The 24,105-nt window shown below is 41.6% G+C and overlaps 1 protein-coding gene across 3 annotated transcripts in view; it reads right to left on the bottom strand.

The window, feature by feature from the left end:
* Window positions 1–17,470, bottom strand: part of edil3a (EGF-like repeats and discoidin I-like domains 3a) — a 262,777-nt gene extending 245,307 nt beyond the window's left edge. For all 3 annotated transcript variants that reach the window (XM_020488704.2, XM_020488703.2, XM_020488705.2), the window contains exon 1: window positions 17,021–17,470. In XM_020488704.2, coding sequence (XP_020344293.1) covers window positions 17,021–17,084 — 64 coding nt within the window. In that variant the 5' untranslated portion in view covers window positions 17,085–17,470. The remainder of the gene's footprint in view (window positions 1–17,020) is intronic.
* Between the last annotated feature and the right edge of the window lie 6,635 nt (window positions 17,471–24,105).

Below are 24,105 nucleotides of genomic sequence, written 5' to 3'. Positions count from 1 at the left end.
AAAAAGATAATCTAGGACAACAACCACCCGAGCCACTTCCTCTTCACACCGCTATCATCCAGAAGGCGGGGTCAGTACAGGTGCAGCAAAGCTGTGACCGAAAGATTGAAAAACAGGTTCCATCTCAAGGCCATCAGACTGTTAAATAGCCATCACTAACTCAAAGAGGCTGCTGCCTACACTGAGACCCAATCACTGGACACTTTAATAAATGCCACTTTAAAGAATGCCACGTTAATAAGGTTTACACATCTTACATTACTCATATCACATGTACAGTTTATAATGTATTTTATACCATCTACTGCACCTTGCCTATGCCGCTCGGCCATCGCTCATCCATATACTTATATGTACTTATTCTCATTCACCCCTTTAGTTTTGTGTGTATTAGGTAGTTGTTAGATTACTATGTAATAGATCGTTGTTGGGGAATTGTTAGATATTACTGCACTGTTGTAACTAGAATCACAAGCATTTCGCTACTCTTGCATTAACATCTGCTAACCATGTGTATGTGACCAATAAAATTTGATTTGATCAATGTTGCAGATGCGCCTTATAGACCCCATCATGCTGCCTGCCACCTTTCCACTTCCTCTCTATATGTATTTGCTCCATTTCAGGTCTCAGCAGTGAGCTTTACCCTTCAACAGCAGAAGACATTTTCTACACTCGGTTTTAAATGTGTATGGTTGTTGAAATCTATCAGAAACCAACAGGTCTTTATCAAGCTATGGGCTTAGGGCTGTTGCAGAGACCATATTACCACCACCTCAGCAGTCATGACCACAGTAAAATTCTACATGACAGTTAAGTCACGGTAATATTAGAGCTTATGCATCCACATAGGCCTATGAGCCCAAGCTCAAATAACATACCTGAATAAAAATGTATTATTGTGCTGTTGTACAAAACATAGCCTACCGCATATTACGCATGGTGAAACACATAAGACTGACGGTTGTGATACATGTTGAGGGTGGGCAGCCTGAGCAAAGAGGCTGTTACTCTGTGGAGGGAGTTTGAGGAACATTTATCACGTTCACACCGGATAATGGAACACTGACAACCAACAGACAAATTCCACCCAAAGTCCACATTACATTATTTTGTCTGTCAGATCGCCTACACAAGAGGAATAAATATATCTACAATATCAAAATGTCAGTTGCAGACAATATTTTTGTATGTTTTTTATTTTATGTCTTCAATTGGTTGTGAATGTTGGATCTGGGGGTGTTGGGAAACTTGAGTGATTTGAAGAAGCTTCTGAAACATTGATACAAACCTTTCAATGCCATACTAGCTTTTTTAAATTGTGTCTCACTTGTAGGCCTATGGTACGTCAACCTAAAAACGTACATTTTGATTAAAATCTCAGAGGGTTTCAAGGGAATACGATTTCATTAAATAAGCAGCTGAACCCCACATCATGATCCATGGATTACATGCTGGGCTGGCCAGCAGCCTAGGACCAACAGCTATGGTGGGGATGCCCAGTGGGTACACACAACTCTCCCTGATTAACCCTGGCATCCTGCCAGCTTAGATCACCAAGGTCCCGCTTGCAAGGGGGCCAAGGTGAACAACTCAAATGTACTCTACTATAGTATTGCATGGCTGCTCAAGTCCTGCATACGTGGGCTGCCTTGGCGATTTGAGTTGACAACAAAATGGTAGCAAGGGTGCTAAAGATAGTGTCATCAACCTGTAGCCTTCCACTGTAACTGTGAAGAAGTTCTGCCAAACATATTGTGCCGTGATAAAATAAATGTTAGCTCAGTCCCCTGATATAGTAGAGGTCCTTGTGCAGTTACAAAACAGGCCAATTGTACAGTAAGTCAGCTTGCACTATGACCAACACGTTAAAACACACACACACACATACTGAAAATGTTTTCAGAATAAAAACATTTCAAATGAACAAGAAATGTATTGGTTCATGTTATTTTAATATACCATGCAAACTAAAGGGGGGGAAGTATCTGCTTTTCAATGGTTAACTCTTTTCCAGACTAGGTATTACGACTCCTCCACTAAAGAACATAACAATGTTATTTGAAAAAGAACAGCTAGACACAGATACCCAACATTTTTGTGGAATTATTGTGAGGTGTTTTCCATTATATTCTACACTGGATGCAAATGCGAAATTTAACCGATACAGAGAAATATAGAAAAGAAACCCAGGTGACAAAGCCCACCTGTCTGATGTGATTTACAGTCTCTCTCTCTCTCTCTCTCGACATACACTCACGCATCACATGCACACACTCTCTCTCTCTCTCTCTCTCTCTCAGCAGGCCACATCCCTGTGCAAGATGAGATTTAATGCTCCATTCCACTTTCACATTCTTCCAACATACATGTGCACTGCAGTGTTAGACATATGGTCTACATGGAAAACCTTTACATTAAAAAAAACAACATGACCGTTGACAAACATCAGATTCTACAATGAACCATCTAAATCATTGGAGAGGAGGAGTGAGAGAATGACAACGCACCAAAGGGAGAGCAGGTGCCTTGGAAGCAGCAGGGAAACGTACTAAAGGGGAAAAACCGGAGAGAATAAAAATCACTGTACTGATGCAAGAGACTGTAACCCTTGCCCTGCCTCCAGAGAAGAAGGGACGAGCAGGTTTCCACTAACCATCAGTTTGTACCCTCCTTAACCTCTCCTCCTCTTGTGTTGATGTTTTTAAGGTTGAAGAGAGGGACTGCAACGCAACACACACCAGTTGGCAGGGACCTTCCACACATCCTGTGCTTTGTATTTGAGCTGCTCTCTGTCTAAACCAACCCACCAAGGGTAATCTAAAACAGCTGGACTGGAGATATTTCACTTAACTAAATCGCACCTTCATTCTCACTCAACATTGTTCTGGGATAATCTGCTACCCCCTCAAAAAAAAAAAAAAAATCACATTTGGCTATTGCCTTGTCTGAGCTCCTCTTACCGACACACACACTTGCTCACATACTCATACGCAATAGTATTATTCCAACAGGTGTGATCATTATTGATAAAACCAAAAAAGACAAATGTTTACATATAGAGAGAAGGCTAATAGTCTTTATTAGGCTATATCAGAGGGTGGGATGACTGAAGCTTTTGGATATACAGTTATACAGTAGCTTCGTGCGCGAAATGAACAATTCTTGGAATAATTATTATTTTAGCGATGACATTTCTAGGTTACCTCTCAAAGCTTCAGAGTTAAAAAACAGTTGGTATTCACAAACACACATACACACACATTGACAAACACACTTGTACTGTACACACACACAAATGTACAGTTGGATCCCTGCACCACACACACACACACACACACACGCTCTGGCACATCAAATTAAATCAAAGTTAACAGTGCATGGTGATGTCTTAGAATGGGATGAAATGCACAGGGATGAAATGCACAGACAAATCCTGGGATATTGCCTGTGTCTAATGCACTTAACATGACTAACAACATCACACTGGGAGTGTTGGCTAAGGTACAGAGAGGGAGAGAGCGAGAGGATATAGGGAGAAGGACAGAGAGAAAGAGGGAGGGAGAGAGAGAAAGGCAGAGACGAGCAGAGGGGATATAGGAAGAGGGGGGAAAGAAGGTATGGCGGGAGAGATGGAGGGGTGGGAATAGAGGGAGAGATGGAGGGGTGGGAATAGAGGGAGAGAGAGGGGGTAGGGATATAGACATATGCTGAGAAGTAGAGTAGAGGGAATGGTGCAGCAGCAGAGTAAGAAGTCTGCGACATCCGTGTCATCCAAAATATTTTGCCAACACTCAAGAAGAGGATGGCTCTCACTCCCACGTGAATGCACACACAGTCTCATTTGCATGCCAATCCACATTCCAAGAGACATTGTGTCTATGCTAATGTGATCATAAAAACATACATTAATGTGCAAATGTAATGACACAACCATCAATAAAAAAAACACTTTTTATCATGTTCTACAACAGAGAAAATCAACAATATTTGGATACCAAAGATGACCCAGAAGTGCTGGATTGACAAGTAGAGTATATCAAGCAGAGAACTCACCTCTGCAGGGTAAAGTACCTCTTCAATAAATCACATGGTTTTCAGTGGTCGTTAGACCCAAAGCCTTAAAGAAACTCAGGTCCCTGTTCAATCAAACATGCCAAATAGGTTTTTGGTTAAAGTAAAAAATATATTGTGTCTTGAATATAGTTTGAATTACTATACCTCTACATTCCTTTATGTTTCCACAAAGTTAGTTAGCATTGTTGCTTTTTGTACCGAATCCAAATGTACAGTGCATTCGGAAAGTATTCAGACCAGTTCCCATTTTCCACATTTTGTTAGGTTACAGCAGTGGTTCTTAAACTTGTTGGAGGTACTGAACCCCACCAGTTTCATATGCGCATTCACCGAACCCTTCTTAATTGGAAAAATAAAATATGATTTTTTTCAAATTCAAAACATAGGTATATATTTTACTGGTGCACAAAATTAACCGTGCATCAACATCACTGTGTTCAAAGAACAAAATCATCAAAACATGATTTTCACACAAAAACAAAAACATAATAATGAATATTTACTGCAAATCAGTGTGACTTCTGCTGTTGCCTTTCAGAGACCAGTTCAGAAATCCGCGGCTTCACCTTGGCAAGTGCCAATCTCATGTCATTTTCGCAACAAAGTCTGTTCCTTTTCTTCGTTTTTATGTCCAGCATCCTCGAAAAGGATTGCTTGCAAAGATATGTTGTAACAAACGGTATGAAAATCTCCAGAGTTTTCTTAGCAATAACAGGGTACGTTACCATTTGTTGACACCAAAACGTTGAAAGCATTGTTGTTCTGAAGAGTTGCTGTTGAACCTGGCTCTGCTGAATTTCAATGATTTCATCAAGGTATTCATCATTGACATCTGTTGTCTCAACACTAAACGTGAACAGCTGTCTCACCCATGCTGGATATGACTCTCTTGTAGGGAAGTATCCGTCGAGAGACTTTGCAAGCTCATCTAAGTGCATGGCAATTGCTTGTTTCAGTTCCGCGGGTACAGAAATGTCTCCGATTCCAGATACATCTTCGATCTTACTTACACAGTCGTCCAGCAGGGGAAGTTATCGTTCTCTGTTCGTCGTTTCCATAACGGTAGCTTTTTTTGAAAAGCCTTCAGGTTTTCCTCCGCTTCGATGATGTTGACTCCACCACCCTGCATCTTTTGATTGAGATGATTGAGAGCTGCGAAGATATCCGCCATGTACGCTAAAATGAGAGTGAACTCACGGCAAAAACACGATTCAGCACCTGTCCCCGGGATAACCACCGAACGTTTGAATGGTACAGAAGTACCTCGAATTCAGAGCCCATTTCTTTACACAGCTCACTGAAGATGCGGTGCCTCAGAGCACTAGTTTGCACATAGTTCACGCATTCCACTACAATTTGTAATACTTCTGCCAGTTTTGGAGGCAAGGTTTTTGTTGCCAACACATGCCGGTGCAGAATACAATGCGTAACAATGATGTGTGGTGCATCGGCTTTCACTAGCGCACCAAAACCAGACTTTCTTCCCAGCATGACTGGAGCTCTGTCCGAACAAACTGCAGAAACCATATCCCACGGATGATTGTTGTCTTTGAAGAAGTCAACCACAAGTTTCTTCACATCGGCTGCCTAACAAATCGTCCTTTATCACATCGTCTTTCACATAGCGCACGAATACAGCAAGCTGGCTTAGATTGGAAACGTCTGTGGTCTCGTCGAGTTGAAGGCTGAATTTTGCCGGGCTTGAAATCAGATCTGCAACTACTTGAGCCAAGATGTCCTCTATTCTATCGCTGATGGTGTCATTTGAAAGAGGAATTTGGGATAACTTAACTTCACTCTCTTTTCCCAGCATGATATTCGCCATCTTCAACACAGCTGGTTTTATGAGTGTTTCACCAATGGTGTGTGGTTTGCCCTGCTTTGCCATCAGGTAAGCAACTTCGTAAGATGCTGTGAGGATCGGTTTGTTGATGGGTACAAAGCCGAGAACAGGCAGAGTAGCCTTTTCATCGAATCTGGCTCTCTTCACCTTGAATTCAGCGAGCGTTGTGTTCTTATATTTTCCATCTCCATGCAGCTTAAGGAAGTGTTCTCTTAGTTTTGCCGGTGCTAGACTAGAATTGCTCAACTTGGCATTGCAAATCATGCAGTTAGGACGCTGACTCCCATCACGTTCCATTATACATGTGAATCCATATTGTACATATTAGTCTGACCACTTTCTTTTTTTGCGACAGTCACAAGTCGACTACTGAGCGCACCAAATTCCCTGCAGCACAGATAGGCCAAGCGATGTAGCGTGATCACCTGCAGCCAATGATGGCCAAGCGGGGCATGTCATCACAAATCATATGAGTCGGATGTGTGTCTTGATCTCCGCCGAACCCCTGAGACTGACTCACCGAACCCCTGGGGCTCGATCGAACCCAGGTTAAGAACCACTGGGTTACAGCCTTATCCTAAAATGGATTACATACATTTTTTCCTCAACAATCTATACATAATTCCCCATAATGACAAGGCGAAAAACAGGTTTTTAGAATTGTATGGAAATGTATTCAAAATAAAAACAGAAATATCTTACTTTCATAGGTATTCAGACCCTTTGCAATGAGACTATACATTGAGCTCAGCGGCATCGTGTTTCTACTATTTGATTGGAGTCCACCTGTGGTAAATTCTATTGATTGGACATGATTTGGAAAGGCACACGCCTGTCTATATATTTTTATTTTATTTTATTTTACCTTTATTTAACTAGGCAAGTCAGTTAAGATCAATGATGGCCTAGGAACAGTGGGTTAACTGACTTGTTCAGGGGCAGAACGACAGATTTGTACCGTGTCAGCTCGGGGATTTGATCTTGCAACCTTTCGGTTACTAGTCCAACGCACTAACCACTATATAAGGTCCAACAGTTGACAGTGCATGTCAGAGCCAAAACCAAGCCATGAGGTCAAAGGAATTGTCCATAGAGCTCCGAGACAGGATTGTTATTCGAGGCACTGATCTGGGGAAGGGTACCAAAAAATGTCTGCAGCATTTAAGTTCCACAAGAATACAGTGGCCTCCATCATTCTTAAATGGCAGAAGTTTGGAACCACAAAGACTCTTCATAGAGCTGGCCACCCAGCCAAACTGAGCAATCGGGGGAGAAGGGCCTCGGTCAGGGAGGTGACCAAGAACATGATATTCACTCTGACAGAGCTCAAGAGTTCCTCTGTGGAGATGGGAGATTCTTCCAGAAGGACAATAATTTCTGCAGCACCGAACCAATCAGGCCTTAATTCTAGAGTGGTCAGATGGAAGCCACTCCTCGGTAAAAGGCAGATGACAACCCACTTGTAGTTTGCCAAAAGGGACCTAAAGGACTCTCAGACCATGTTCAACAAGATTATCTGGTCTGATGAAACCAATATTGAACTATTTTGCCTGAATGCTAAACATCAGGTCTGCAGGAAACCTGGTACCATCCCTAAGGTGAAGCATGGTGGTGGCAGCATCATGCTGTGGGGATGTTTTTCAACGCCAGGGACTGAGAGACTAGTCAGGATCGAGGGAAAGATGAACGGAGCAAAGAACAGAGAGATCCTTGATGAAAACCAGCTCCGGAGTGCTCAGGACATAAGACTGGAGTGAAGGTTCACCTTCCAACAGGACAACAATCTTAAGCATACAGCAAAGACAACGCAGGAGCAGCTTCAGAACAAGTCTCTGAATGTCCTTGAGTGGCCCAGCCAGAGCCGGGACTTGAGCCCAACCAAACATCTCTGGAGAGATCTGAAAATAGCTGTGCAGCAATGCTCCCCATCCAACCTGACAGAGCTTGAGTAGATCTGCAGAGAAGAATGGGAGAAACTCCCTAAATACAGGTGTGTCAAGCTTGTAGCTCATACCCAAGAAAACTCAATGTTGTAATCGCTGCCAAAGGTGTCTCAACAAAGTACTTAGTAAAGGGTCTGAATACTTATCTAAACGTGATATTTCATTTATTTATTTTTTTCACATATGTAAACATTAAAAAAAGATATGTTTTTTCTTTGTCATTATGCAGTATTTATGTGGGGGAAAAAAGGATTTAATCCATTTTGGAATAAGGCTGTAATGTGAAAAAAATAAAGGGGTCTGAAAACTTCCCGAATGCACTGTATTTATGCTGCAGGAGAACAAAGGTGCAAAAAGTCCATGATTTGGAGTGCACCCCTCAAGAATTAAAAGCTCCCCCTGTCTCCTGGGGTATGTCGGAGGAAAGACCTTAAACCACCTCCACAGGGGGCAAACTATCTGCCCTCAAGGACACCTACAGCACCCGATGTCACAGGATGGCCAAAAAGATCATCAATGACATCAACCACTTGAGCCACGGCCTATTCACCCCGATATTATCCAGAAGGCGAGGTCAGTACAGATGCATCAAAGCTGGGACCGACAGACTGAAAAACAGCTTCTATCTCAAGGCCAACAGACTGTTGAATAGCCATCACTAGCTGGCTTCCACCCGGTTACCAAACCCTGCACCTTAGAGGCTGCTGCCCTTAATACATCGACTTGGAATAACTGGTCACTTTATTAATGGAACACTAGTCACTTTAATAATGTTTGAATAATGTTTACATGCTGCTTTACTCATCTCATATGTATATATTGTATTGCTCAATATTGCTCAATCTAATATTGCTCAATCTAATATTTATAGATTTCTTGATTCTGTTGTGAATTGTTTGACACTACTGCACTGTTGGAGCTAGGAACACAAGCATTTCGCTACACCCACAATGACATGTGCGAAAGACATGTGCGAAAGATGTGTGACCAATCAAATTTGATATGATTTGTGGAAAACTCCTTCACCAAATCTGTGATAAAATGTGGATAATATCATGACCGGAACAATACAAATAAAATAAAGCATGACACTAATAGACCTTAAAGGGCCAAAAACAAAAAGCATCTGGCTCTAGTTTGTTGTGAACAGATAAAAGATAAATCACATCCAAAGCTCTCTGCGTCATCCCTCTGTTCAATTCCTGGATCCATAATCCCCTCACAATGCCTGTCCAACTTTAATCTCACAAACAGTCTCAACGAATCTGTTTCATTCTAAATCTCTAACTCGCTGAAAACCTTAGGAAACCTATTGGCCTCTGATTTGGTCTTGGTATTGTGGTCTCGTAACATTCTCTTATCGAGAAACATGATTTAAGTGATATGTAACTACCCTTTGAGACACATGAATGGAAACAGTTAACACCTTACCACTTACTTAGTTTGCAGGGAAGTGCAAAGTGTTGTCATCATTGTGTTGCCCCGTTGTTAGAGAGTTCTGAAGGATTACCAGGTAACATGACAATAACGAATTTACTTATAGGCCTGAAGATCCCAAAGCATCAATAAGCATAATGCTGGTACAGAAACACTTGGAAAGGCTAGTCAAAATGTAGATATTTGTGGATCATTGCCAGCCAATGCTACTGTACTTGACCCGCTATTTCAAAACCTTACCAAGGACAATAGCACCCAGATGAGCCCTTGACACATATACAAAGTATTTTAGCAGTTGAGTCATCATATCTTCTTAATCTAAGCCACGGGTCTCATGAATTCCAAATCTGTAAACGAATGGGCTACTGAGTTCTTTGCTGCAAAGTTTAAGCACACTTTCTTTAACACAGACTGAAACTACAAACAAATATCTGTTTTACTGGATTAGAGGGCTCTATCACTACAATATGCCTATGTCCAGCTACCAGGAGCCTTATTGGACTGAATAATTACCATTATCAGAATGCTAAGGAGATGACCAGCCGAGCCATTACGTATATTACGAGTGGTTAGAGTAAGTTGTAGAGTGAGGTTAGTTCAGATTTTTTTTTTACCTTTATTTAACAAGGCAAGTCAATTTAAGAACAAATTATTATTTTCAATGACGGCCTAGGAACAGTGGGTTAACTGCCTTGTTCAGGGGCAGAACGACAGATTTGTACCTTGCCAGCTCGGGATTCGATCTTGCAACCTTTTGGTTACTAGTCTACACTGCTGCCCCAGGTTAAGCTGTCCTAGTTGTTTTAACCTCTAAGGGATCGGTGTCCTCCCCGTGGGACAGTTGAGCTAACGTGCACTAATGTGATTAGCATGACGTTGTAAGTAACAAGAACATTCCTCAGACATAGACATGTCTTGTATGGCCAGAAATCTTAAAATCGTGTTAATCTAACTACACATTTACAGTAGCTATTACATTGAAAAAATACCATGCTATTGTTTGAGGAGAGTGCACAAAAAAAACTTTTATCACGTCAACTGGCTTGATACATTCACCTCTGAAGGTAAATAATATACTTACATTCAGTAATCTTGCTCTGATTTGTCATCCTGAGGGTCCCAGAGATAATATGCAGCATTGTTTTGTTTGATAAAACCTATTTTTATATGAAATGTAGGAACTGGGTTCTACAGTTTACACCCCTGCTGTGTCTGCCCCCCCATCTAGATGTGTGAAGGTTAGGGCACATTTGGGCCGACTTGATGCAACATTTTGAACGGTAATACAATGGTTCATTGGTTCAGTCTAAAACTTTGTACACACACTGCTGCTGTCTAGTGGCCAAAATCTGGACTCCAAAGTAATATAATGGACTTTCTCTTGAATTTCAAAGTTGATGGAACATCATTGTATTATTTTACCAGATCTAACGTGTTAATATATTCTCCTACATTAATTTCACATTACCACAAACTAAAAAGTGTTTCCTTTCAAATGGTATCAATGTCCCTGCTTTAGGTTCTGAGCTACAGGCAGTTAGATTTGGGTATGTAATTTTAGGCGAAAATTGAGAAAAATGTCAGATCCTTAAGAGGTTTTAAAGGGTGTGAAGTGCAGGCTGGTTTGTTGAGGGTGGCAGAGAGTGTAAAATCACGACACGTAATCCATGAGTGGCCGTGTTGCTTTTTTAATACTTACCCTTACCTTAAAGTGTAACTACATTTTTTTTAAATTAAAGAAATTGTTTTTAAGGTATCCTGATGTTGTTTAATAACTTCTTATGGCTGGGGGCAGTATTGAGTAGCTTGGATCAATATGTTGCCCAGAGTTAACTGCCTGCTACTCAGTCCCAGTTGCTAATATATGCATAGTATTAGTATATTTGGATAGAAAACACTCTGACGTTTCTAAAACTGTTTGAATGATGTCTGTGAGTATAACAGATCTCATATGGCAGGCAAAAACCGGAGAAAAAATCCAACCAGGAAGTGGGAAATCTGAGGTTGGTCGTTTTTCAACTCATTCCTTATTGAAGATACAGTGGGATATTGGTCATGTTGCACTTCCTAAGGTTTCCACTAGATGTCAACAGTCTTTAGAAACTTGTTTGAGGCTTCTACTGTAAAGGAGGGGCTCATAAGGGCTCTTTGAGTCAGTGGTCTTGCAGAGTGCTCAAGCTCGTGACGCTCGTGACGCTCGTTCATGTGAGAGTTAGCTAGCGTTCCATTTCTTTTCTACAGAAAAAAGGAATTCTCCGGTTGGAACATTATTGAAGATTTATGTTAAAAACATCCTAAAGATTGATTCTATACATCGTTTGACATGTTTCTACGGACTGTAACTGAACTTTTTGACATTATGTTTGCTCCAAGTGAACGCGTTTCGTGAGTTTGGATTTGTTTACAAAATGCGCTAACAAAAGTAGCTATTTGGACATAAATGATGGACAAATAGTGAACCTGGGATTCCTGGGAGTACATTCTGATGAAGATCATCAAAGGTAAGTGAATATTTCTAATGTTATTTCTGACTTCTGTTGACTGCACAATATGGCGGATATCTTTTTGGCTTGTTTGGTCTCTGAGCGCCGTTGGCTCTGACCTAACATAAGCGTTTGTGGTGATTTCGCCGTAAAGCCTATTTGAAATCGGACACTGTGGTGGGATTAACAAGAAGTGTATCTTTAAAATGGTGTCAAATACTTGTATGTTTGAGGAATTTTAATTATGGGATTTCTGTTGTTTTGAATTTGGCACCCTGCACTTTCACTGGCTGTTGTCATAACGATCCCGTTAGCGGAATCTCAGCCCTAAGAACTTTAAGCATTGTTGTGGCCTTAGAACATCCAATGTAGTCGTTTTTCAATAATAAAAACAGTGTGATTTTGAGAGCGGATATCTGAAAAATCTGGGAACATTCCAAAACCTGGAAAAACACAATAAGGAAATGGAATTTGGCAGAAAAATGGAATTACGCAAAAATGTATTATGCAAAGATTAATTCCTGTTTCGCCCGTGTCTATGTTGCATTTCCGTAGGCTTGGGTTGTCGTCCAATCAGCACCTAGGATTGTCACCGTTAGCGTGGCTGATGATCTCATAGTTTGACCTCTTGCCTGTGATTGAAGACAATGCCATTTACAGCGATAGTGAAGGTCAGTGAGGTAGATTGCAAGTCTGTGTTATTAAAAGTGACCTAAACATAAGCTATAAACTTTCAACGGGGAATGGTGTACATATGTAATGGGCTTTCAGATAGATTGCTATCATCTGCATTAATTTAAGCCTCATTAATAATATGCAATTGCTTGTTAAACGGAAACCAAATCTATTGTTTCTTTCATTGTGAGGGCAGCTTTTTCATATTTCTGTTGAGGCAATCAGTTTCAATTGACTTCAAAATGTCAAATTCAATGCTAACCAAGGACAATTCAAGAATTTAAATGATATAAAATATATAAAATATACAGTATAATGCTCTGTCTGTTGTTCTTAAGAAATACCACAGACCATCTTGTACAAATATCAGTCATTTATTTTTATACTGATTTGAGGTTTTGAATATCCTAATGCAATTATGGTCAAGTGAGTACAATTTACCTCTAAGTCTGCTCTAAAAGACTTCTCCGGGGTTGTCAGACTAGTGCACTAGCCACATCGCTACAGGTCACATACAGTATTACCCAGGTATGGTTGGTAATTTTCTGGGACATCTAAGGGAATTACACATAATGCGTGTTGCTTGATGAAGCTTCATAATCATGTTATGACAAATCAACCACATAGCTTTTCAGAATTAAAGTTACACGAAGCTAACATCTCCTGCCCTCCAATCTTTATTCAAGCACCCCATGAACCGAAGACAATGCGCTAGATTAAATCAACAGCCATCGCCAATATCACACAATCTCATGACTCAGAACTAATTTTGAATCCACAGGACTGATGGGTAAATTGACGGGTTCTTGACTTGTGTAATGATTTCTTCGCAGATTGACAGATACCACTGACATTCGATAAAATATATTTACCCTTCCGCTCTTTCTCTCGCACACACACAAACACACAACAGACACCTACACTACATTACCAAAAGCATGTGGACACATTCGTCGAACATCTACTTCGAAAATCATGGGCATTAATATGGAGTTGGTCGGCCCATTGCTGCTATAACAGACTCCACTCTTCTGGGAAGGCTTTCCACTAGAATTTGGAACATTGATGCAGGTACTTGCAACCATTCATCCACAACAGCATTAGTGAGGTTGGGCATGGATGTTGGACAATAAGGCCAATTCCTCCTAAAGGTGTTCGATGGGGTTGAGGTTAGGGCTCCATGCAGTCCAGTCAATTTCTTCCACAACGATCTTGAAAAATAATTTCTGGATGGACCTTTCTTAGTGCACAGGGGCATTGTCATGCTGAAGGAAAGGGCCTTACCCAAACTGTTGCCACAAAGTTGGAAGCACAGAATCATCTAGAATGTCATTGTATGCTGTAGTGTTAAGATTTCCCTTCACTTGAACTAAGGGGCCTAGTGGTGTTTGATGCCATTCCACTCACTAATTTACAGTGGGCTTAATGCTGTGTGATGCTTCAACTCACTTTCCTCATTATATTCTTCAGCAGTGGCAGTTCTAGCTTGTATGGCTTCCGGGGCGAACCCCCCCTTCAGCCCCCCCCAAAACACCATTCTGCACTGTCAGGGATCTGTCACGGAACTTTCATTACTCACACCTGTCCCCTATTCCCACTGATTGTATTTGTATATATGTACCCTTTGGTTTCCATTGGGCGGTCAATTATTGTTACAATGTCTGTTGGTGCGTGTGAGTACCTGTGCTGTGAGTTTTGGCTTTCGTGCTATTGAGGATTGCGCAGATGATTACGGTTCTCGTACCGTGTGTTATTTATTTAAGGTACTCCTCTCTCTATTGTTTTGGGTTTCTACCCTGTGGTTTATTACGTGTTTGTTAGGTCTTTGTCCCCGTGCCTTTACACAGCACGCCGCAATTTGGGCTTAATAAAAATAACTATTTTGCATTCCTGCACCTGTCTCCCATATCATTTATGCCAACGTGAAATGCACTAACTGTATTTTTATTCAGATATTTGGAACAACACAAATAAATATTCATAACAAAATATATACAAAAATAAGACTCATAAATATCAAAAAGTAGTATCAAAGACAAATAGAAACAAATTTGTTGATTTGGCACTCGAGCATCAATACATTACCCACCCCCCAACATTGTCAACCAAGAGTCAAAAGTAAACCAATTCACCTTGGTGGTGTGCAGACTGGTTTTATATTATTTTCAATGATTTCACACAAACCAGAAAAAAATGCAACAATATGTGAAACTTTATATTCACAGTTTAAGAATGAGTTGTGGTTTATTTGGTCGTAGTGTGACTGATTTTACTAATTGCATTGGTACTGTACAAAGTTAGTGGTGTGCTATTTGATAGATTCCCCCTACCCCGGGCTTCCAGTGGGGAGACCTGTGGTCAACCTACACCGCCCCCTCCCCATCTCGTACTTCTGAGTGGGAGACCTTCCCAGGCAGTAGCCTGCCTAGTTCACAAACTAGAATCAGGGCGCCCACTCCGACAAGGTTAATTGACCTACAGTCCCACACAGTGACGTGCAAATGAGCGATAGAAAACCGATCGCGCAAATATCACCATTATGAATGTGTGCAGTGACCCGTGCAGCCGCCGGCATGATGCCGCCCTGGGCGGCAGCACATGTCGCCTATACCTAAATCCGTTACTGCTCTTCAGTAACAGTTGAACATATCAAAGGAGGGTAATTGGCAGGTCAATCAAGTAAAAATTACTCAGTGTAAAACATTATGCAATATGAAATATTCTATGGTCACCATAATAGCACAGGATAACGGTTGATTTCTCAATCATAATCTCTCAATGTTGATTAGTCATTTGCATTCTACAAACTGCAGTCAATTAACATTAGCCTAATCAGAGACGGAAGAGGAAGAGAGACTGGCTGTTATTTTCTTCTGTATTTGTTTATGGTTCAATGAAAGTCAATGAACTAAGTAGACCAGACCATATCAATCACATGTATTTATAAAGGCCTTCTTACATCAGCCGATGTCACAAAGTGCTATACAGAAACCGAGCCTAAACCCCAAACAGCAAGCAATGTAGATGTGGAAGAAAGGGGGAAACTCCCTAGAAAGGCAGGAACCTAGGAAGAAACCTAGAGAGGCACCAGGCTCTGAGGGCTGTCCAGTCCTCTTGTGGTTGTGCCGGGTGGAGATTATAACAGTACATGGCCAAGATGTTCAAACGTTCATAGATGACCAGCAGGGTCAAATAATAATAATAATCACAGTTGTTGTAGAGGCTGCAACAGGTCAGCACCTCAGGAGTAAATGTCAGTCGAAAAGTAGCACGTCCGGCCGGCATAGCCACAGGCAGAACAGTTGAAATTGGAGCAGCAGCACGACCCAGCCACTATTGCATTGGTGTCTATGGGAGACACACCCAGTTTGGTAGACCGGAATTGGCCTTTTTTTAATGGTAAATGGCTTGAGTGAACTATCTTCATATATCCACAATCTTTGGCCTAATCCCCTCTCAGCAGAGTTTAACATGCAACAGTCCTATTGGTAGCCTGTTCAATGGAATCCCAGGCGGAATTGCCTCGAGATGTTTTATGATGTCATGGGTAATATGGGTTCTGCATTGCAACTAATGTAATAATGGGAAGAAGAAGCAAAGGTTTGTCATTCTCTGACATTGATGAGCAAGATTACATCTCCTTCCATCCTTCTTTGTTTAATTAATAGCTTCCACATTTGATCTGCTCGAGACATTTGTCATTTTCTGGCTTCTGTCGCCTTAATTATATGTGGGAACGCAACGCATAAAATGATGCTACAGAGTTTAGTCTTAAACAAAAGGATTAGGCCTTGGGAACGACATATGTGCACTATGAACATATCGTTAGTGTACTTCTATTTAATTAAACACGAGTTTAATAGTTTCCGCTTAAATTATATAGAGCAAATATATTCGCCAATCTTTAAACTTTCGAGAGAATCCACATGTTAAATAATTTTACTCCACTGGATTAAATTCGAATGTGGCTCTAGCATATCCTGCTGTATCCATCAATTGCGCTCGTATAGGCTACGGAGTCGTCTTGTAGTTGCACTTGATATAAGGCGACTAAAAAGAACATCTGAAGTCCTGTCATTAGTTAGACATTTAGAAAAAGAACAGCTGAAGTCCTGTTATTAGTTAGAAATGTAGGTCCCAGCCACCCCAGTAGACTAACATGGAGAGTAATGTCATATAGACAGAGTTTGAGCGCCTTAGCCTATAGTTGACACAGTATTTCAATTGGGAAGGCTAGTGTGCTTACTCGTTAAAATCGATATTATCATCTCCATAAAATGCCACACACTACTGGCAAATCCCAAAATAACTCAGTTAACACTCACTGTATATGTCTACTGTGTTTACCATTTGCATAACATGACAATCAGCGCGTATTTAAAGTATTTTGTCACCTTCCGTATTAAAATATTACATATTGATAGGAAATGTTTATTATCGCCTCAGATAATCTGCTTTAGCTGATGTCATTTGATTTACAGCAAACCATCCAGTCTTAAACCTTTGCCTACTTCCTCTCGACTATCCTCATCCATAACCAGTAATTGCTCTCCTCTACTCACCTTTCACAAAATGTGGGACAGAAGCGCTCAAGCAGAGGACGATGGATACGAGTAACGGTCTCATCCTCTTTCAAACAGCAGGTTTCACTTCCAATGTGGGGAAATCAAGAAGATTAATAACTTTTCACGAGCAGTATGGCTAGTCTCTGAGTGGTATTAGCCTAGTGGTTTTATACCTCCTCGATTGGTGGTGGTAAGTCCTCTTATTTTCCGGAGAGTCGCAGACGCACTACCTGTGTGTTGAAACAAGTGAGTGTCAGGGCTTCGCTGCCTGCCTTCTCGTCTTACCGCAGTGGTGCGCGATGCGCTGTGATAGACGAGAGATTGTGCGTGCGTGCTGGTCCCGGAGAGACGGTTTCACTGAGAGTGCGCGTGAGTGTCAGGCAGTGTGTGTCCGAATGTGTGTGTACAAACCCTGGCGGTTGAGGAGCGCGCAGTCGGCTACACGGTCTTTCACAGTTATCCAACTGGGGCGCTGTCTCACTGATAAAGACAAACCCCTGCTCCTCCCCACACGTGCTGATACTGCCAATACAAAACACTGTCAAATTCAAAAGGGTGCAGACCTACATTTTATCAGCCACTCTTCTCCCCGTTCTCTATTCTTCCACCGGACCTCTGGGAAAGTGGGCTATGCTCACTCATGAAAACCAGGTCCCTGAGTTTAGCTGCTCTTAGCTCCAATTTGTAAACAAAAAAAAATGCTGGGTTGAAAACAACCCAATTTGGGTTATTTGATGACCCCGAACTGGATAAACATTGGACAGATCACATGCTGGGTTATTTTGACCCAGCCAGTTGGGTGCACGAATAACCCAATATTGGATAACCCAAACATGGGTTAATTTAACCATTAGTTGTTGTCCTCTGCTCCCGGTCTAAGGCACTGCATCTCAGTGCTAGAGGCGTCATTACAGACCCTGGTTTGATTCCAGGCTGCATCACAACCGGCCGTGATTTGGAGTCCCACAGGGTGGCACAAAATTGACACAGCGTCTTCCGGGTTAGGGTTTGGTCGTGGTAGGCGTCATTGTAAATAAGAATTTGTTCTTAACTGACTTGACATTATTATTTACAAAAGCACTAAATATGTTTTTTTTTACATATCCCAACATTAGGACAAGCATACAGCTCTACAAAGGCAAAACGCAGTAAGTAAGTCGTTTTTTGGAACTAAAATATAGACAGATAGCAATTTCTGATACCATGATATATTCTGATGATCTGGCGAGTTCTTGTCAGGAAACTAGATTAACCAGATAATATGTAGTGCATTTGGAAAGTGTTTTTGGGGACCTTCAATGGTGCAGAAATGTTTTGGAACCCTTCCCCAGATCTTTGCCTTGACACAATCCTGTCTCTGAGCTCTATGACAATTCCTTCGACCTCATGGCTTAGTTTTTGCTCTGACATGTGTAACAGTTTAGCTTCCGTCCCTCTCCTCGCCCCAAACCAGGGACCCTCTGCACACATCAACAACTGACACCCACAAATCATCGTTACCCATCTCTTCACAAAAGCCACGGCCCTTGCAGAACAAAGGGGACAACTACTTCAAGGTCTCAGAGCGAGTGACATCACCGATTGAAACGCTATTAGCGTGCACACCGCAAACTAGCTAGCCATTTCACATTGGTTACACTCAAACCCTTTTGACCTCCTCCTTTTCTGCAGCAACCAGTGATCCAGGTCAACAGCATCAATGTAACAGTATAGCTTCTGTCCCTCTCCTCGTCCCTACCTGAGCTCGAACCGGGGACCCTCTGCACACATAGACAACAGCCACCCTCGAAGCATCGTTACCCATCGCTCCACAAAAGCTGCGGCCCTTGCAGAGCAAGGGGAACAACAACTTCAAGGTATCAGAGCGAGTGACGTCACCAGTTGAAACATTATTAGCGTGCACCCCGCAAACTAGCTAGCCATTTCACATCAGTTACACATGCACTGTCAACTGTGGATCCTTGTATTTACAGGTGTGTGCCTTTCCAAATCATGTCCAATCAATTGAATTTACCACAAGTTGTAGAAACATCTCAATGATGATCAATGGAAACAGGATGCACCAGAGCTCAATTTCGAGTCTCAAAGCAAAGGGTCTGAGTGCTTATGTAAACAAGGTATTTCTGTTTGTTATTTTTAATAAATGTGAAAAAATGGCTAAAAACCTTTTTTCACGTTGTCATTATGGGGTATTTTGTGTAGATTGATGAGGAAAAAATGTATTTAATCAATTTTAGAATAAGGCTGCAAGGTAACAAAATTGAACATTCCCCGATATACAAACTGTTAGTGAGGTACACTGCATTGTTATTGATTGAATGAATACATCCCTTTATGCTCCTGGACACATCATCAGTGATGTAACCTGGCGTCATAGGGTGTTTTGGGTCTTTCAACATCAGACACCCTCACCCAGGCGATCCAGTCAAGGTTGATCAGACCCCAACTTGTGTCCTGGTGGCGTTACGCTGCTCCCCATGGATCTCCTCTCTTGATCCAGAACCATCTTGAGTTTTTTTCAGCTGCCTCAAGGGTGTTTCTGATGGCTCTCCTCCTCTTCGCTCCATTGATGCTAATCCCTCTATAGGCTCTATAGAGGGATTATCAAGCAAAACTGCTGCAGCCCACCTGGATAGGCATTCACCTTACCAACCCTGCTTCCGGGCAATCAATGACCTGTCCCTCATACTTGGCTCTCTCCCTCTCGTAAACCTCCTCCAGATGATCTTCCCAAAGACGGTCAGCTCCACAAAAATGATGGTCTTTGTGGACTCTGAGACCACAGTCTTAGAAACAAAGGTGCTATCTGGAACCTTAAAGGGTTTTCTTATGGGGATAGCCAAATTGGAATCCTTTTTTTCTGTCTTGACCAGGTGCTGCGGGAACTTTAGCTGCTCCTCCAGGCCTGCTGTCAGCTTGCCAGTCCTGAGCAGTAGTAGGGATCCCTGATGGTGGTTTGTACTTTGAGAATGACTGCTCTCCTGCTCGACCCTAAGTGATCTTTTGACTGGTGGGCCATTCTTCACTTGCTGTTGCCGATTCCTGTGCAGTATGCTTCTAATAAAGTATTTGACTCAAATATTTGTTATAGTATTTGAAATGCAGGTCTGACACGTTCTAGCTTAATATATAGTTTGAATTGTACGTATTGTATTATTATTATCCCCTTAACTCTCCTCCTTTTCTTCAAACACTGTCTTCACTGTAAGGACTCCATTTGCTGCACCAGTAAACTGATATGTTGACCCATCTCCCTGCCCGCTGTGGACTATGCCATTGACCTTGTATCCACTAGACCCAGATATAGACTGAACCCAGATCACTTATTCTCCCTCACCTCACTATCCATCCTCATTTGGGCTACTGGGACCACGTTAGGATTAGCAACCAGCTAGAAAAAGTAATGACCTTCCCACATTTGTCTCTTACATTGCTGTTTCTGATACCAGAAAAAGCTATGCTTGCTCTGCATATAATGTGTGAGTTTTTACTGTAGTACAATAAGAATAGACAATTGCACTGAAGTGAGCCATAGATTTAGCCTGCCTCTGTTCCCAAAATTACCTGGCTCAATTATCTTTTCAGCTCCAATTCAAAATGTAATAAGGTCAAGAGGGATGAATGAATTCAGACTGAAAACATTGTCTTTCTGCATCCATCTTTTGTTTGACCTGAAACTGGACCAATATATAGAGGTTATTCTACCTATGAATTACAGATGGAGGTGAATGTACCCTCCCCCCCCTCTCTCTCTCCCTCCCTCCCTCCCATTCTCTCTCTCAAGGGGGGAAGAGGTTTTTCATATGCTCTCACTGTCTGTTTTATCTCTTGTGTCTGCAGGTCCTTGTGCTCTCCTTCCAAATCAGGGCCCCTGAATTCTGTTCAAGGCCTCCCTCTCTCCCTCTGCCACATTCACAACCAAAACCAGTCTACCAAAGGCAAGAGGGACAGAGAACGAGATAGAGAGAGAGATAGCAGTGAGGGATGGGGAAAGATAGAGAATGAGAGAAATGAGAAGCGAGGGAAAGAGAGGGAGGGAAAGGAGAGAAATAAGGAGAGAAATAGGGGGAGAGACAGAGAGGACAATGGACATATTGTGAGTGTAAGGGAGGCATGTAGGACCAAATTAAATCGTCTTGGAGCAGAGACCCTGAATTAATTTGAAAGAGAATATTGCATTGTGTCTTATTTTTCTTACCCTCTCTGCATTGGGACACAGAGCAGTGTTATATTCCCTGGGCTGGCATCCTCATTCCTCTGTTCTTTTCTCCAGTTAGTCCCTGCCCATTGATAATGCTGGCTTCAGACTTCCCACTGGCATTTCAACCAAAAAATTCAATTTAATGATGTTAAACCCGCATGGAAAACTGATTGGATTTGAAAAAAGTCATCAATATAAATGTTGTCTTTTATTTCACAACTTTCAATGTAAATATAATGATTGTGAAATTTTGTTGTTGAGTTCACGTTAGCTTACAACTCAACCAAATGTAAATCAAAATTAAATGCTGAACTGACATTTGTGCACATTGGGTTGTTATGGTGACCACATTCGAAATACTCAAATGCGGGACAAGAGGATGATTTTGCGGGACATTCGCAGGACAGCGTAGCCTACCTGAATGGCAGCACCCTCCCCCCTCAATTACAACATCTGGCTATGCCCAAGTATAGGCCTATTGTCTCAAGAACATTTTCTATTTTTAGTACCCTCAAACACCAAGTTAGGCATATACCTAACACGTTTTACCACTGAAATGTCCAAACTAGTTCTAAATGCCAATCATTTGAACTCAATCAGTTTCATGGGAATATGCATGTAGATCTACTTGAATTAAATATTCTTGAACAAATTAGAGCAGATCGTGTTAACTATATAGCCTTCCTATATTTTGCAGCCTTATACTAAAATGTATTAAATTGTTTTTTCCCACTAATCAATTGTCACAGGCTGGCTCATAGCCTGTGACAAAAATGAGGGGACGCGAACAACAGGTATAGGCCAATCAAAAAGGTTCTTTATTGTAAACCAAAACTATTAACTTTAAACAAAGAAAAGGGAATGAGGTGTGAAAGTATCATAATGTAAGGTGTATGTAAAGTGCAGGGATGCATGAATCTGTGTGTGTGAATGACTGAGTGAAAACTATGCAAAACTACAAAGGAACAAACAAAACAGGATCATACCTGGAGGAGCAGAGAGAGAGAGAGAGAGACAAGAGTGATTAGTGAAGCCGTTTAAATGCCCTGAGCCCAGGTGACTCCAATCACTAACGACCCTCCTCTGCCTGCAGGAGGAACCGCCCCTGCACTGAAGAGGAGGGGCTGTGACACAATCTACACACAATAGCTCAATCAGTTTCATGGGAATATGCATGTAGATCTTCTTGAATTGAATATTCTTGAACAAATTAGAGCAAATCGTGTTAACTATATAGCCTTCCTATATTTTGCAGCCTTATACTAAAATGTATTAAATAATTTTTTCCCCCTAATCAATCTATACACAATACCTCATAATGACAAAGCAAAACCAGGTTATTCCATTTTTTTGCAAATGTATAAAAAAATATATATATGAAAAATCACAGTTAGATAAATATTCAGACCCTTCACTCAGTACTTTGTTGAAGCACCTTCGGCAGAACCTTTGACAGCGATTACAGCCTTGAGTCTTCTTGGGAATGACTCTACAAGATTGGCACAACTGTATTTGGGAAGTTTCTCCCATTCTTCTCAATAGATCCTCTCATACTCTGTCAGGTTGGATGGGGGGACGTCGCTGCACAGCTATTTTAAGGTCTCTCCAGAGATGTTAGATCAGGTTCAAGTCCAGGCTCTGGCTGGGCCACTCAAGGAGATTCAGAGACCTGTCCCGAAGTCACTCATGCGTTGTCTTGGCTGTGTGCTTAGGGTCGTTGTCCTGTTTGAAGGTGAACCTTTGCCCCAGTCTGACGTTCTGAGCGCTCTGATCAGGTTTTCATCAAGGATCTGTCTGTGCTTTGCTCCGTTCATCTTTCCCTCTATCCTGATTAGACTCCCAGTCCCTGCCACTGAAAACCAACCCACATGATGATGCTGCCACCATCATGCTTCACCATAGGGAAGCATGGTGGAAGTTTTCCTCCAGATGTGATGCTTGGCATTCAGGCCAAAGAGTTCAATCTTGGTTTCATCAGACCAGAGAATATTGTTTTTTATCGTCTGAGAGTCCTTTAGGTGCCTTTTGGCAAACTCCAAGCGGGCTGTCATGTGCCTTTTACTGAAGAGTGGCTTCATAAAGGCCTGATTTGGTGGAGTGCTGCAGAGATGGTTGTCCCATCTCCACAGAGGAACTCTGGAGCTCTGTCAGAGTGACCATCGGGTTCTTGGTCACCTCCCTGACCCAGGCCCTTGTCCACCTATTGCTCAGTTTGGCCTGGCAGCCAGTTCGAGGAAGAGTCTGTGGTTTCAGACTTCTTCTTCTTCAACCCTCAAACACCAAGTTAGGCATATACCTAACACGTTTTACCAGTGAAATGTCCAAACTAGGTCTACATGCCAATCATTTGATCTCAATCAGTTGCATTTAGATCTTCTTGAATTACAGTTTCTTGATCAAAATAGAGCAGATCGTGTTAACTATATAGCCTTCCTATATTTTGTTTCAATTAAAGCACATTCTGTCTAGTGTCGCAACCGTGGTTCAGTTTTGGCCACATGATAATTATTTTTGATGTCATAGATTCTCAAATGTGTAGCCTTCCTATATTTTGTTACAATTTAAGCACATTCTGCCTAGTGGCGCACGCTGTTGAGTTTGGGCAGCAATATAATTATGTTTGGGGGAACAGTAATGTTATACTAAACTATTACGTAGAATACTAACTAATCACTATGGAATCTACCAAGACATTGATTCATTTTTGATCTAACTTTACAAGCGAGCACAACTGTCCTCTCCAAGTTTAGCTGGAATTTAGCTCAAAAGGATTTGAGAAATATGATTGGTTGACAATAGGCTTATGACATTGGCCTACATCTGGTCCTGTGCTGCGCAACTACGATTGGAGAAGTATTTAACATACCCAGTAGGTTTAGGT

Source organism: Oncorhynchus kisutch, linkage group LG8 (assembly GCF_002021735.2).
Source record: "Oncorhynchus kisutch isolate 150728-3 linkage group LG8, Okis_V2, whole genome shotgun sequence".
NCBI classification, from domain to species: Eukaryota; Metazoa; Chordata; class Actinopteri; order Salmoniformes; family Salmonidae; genus Oncorhynchus; species Oncorhynchus kisutch.
This window is presented reverse-complemented; position numbering and strand designations above follow the sequence as displayed.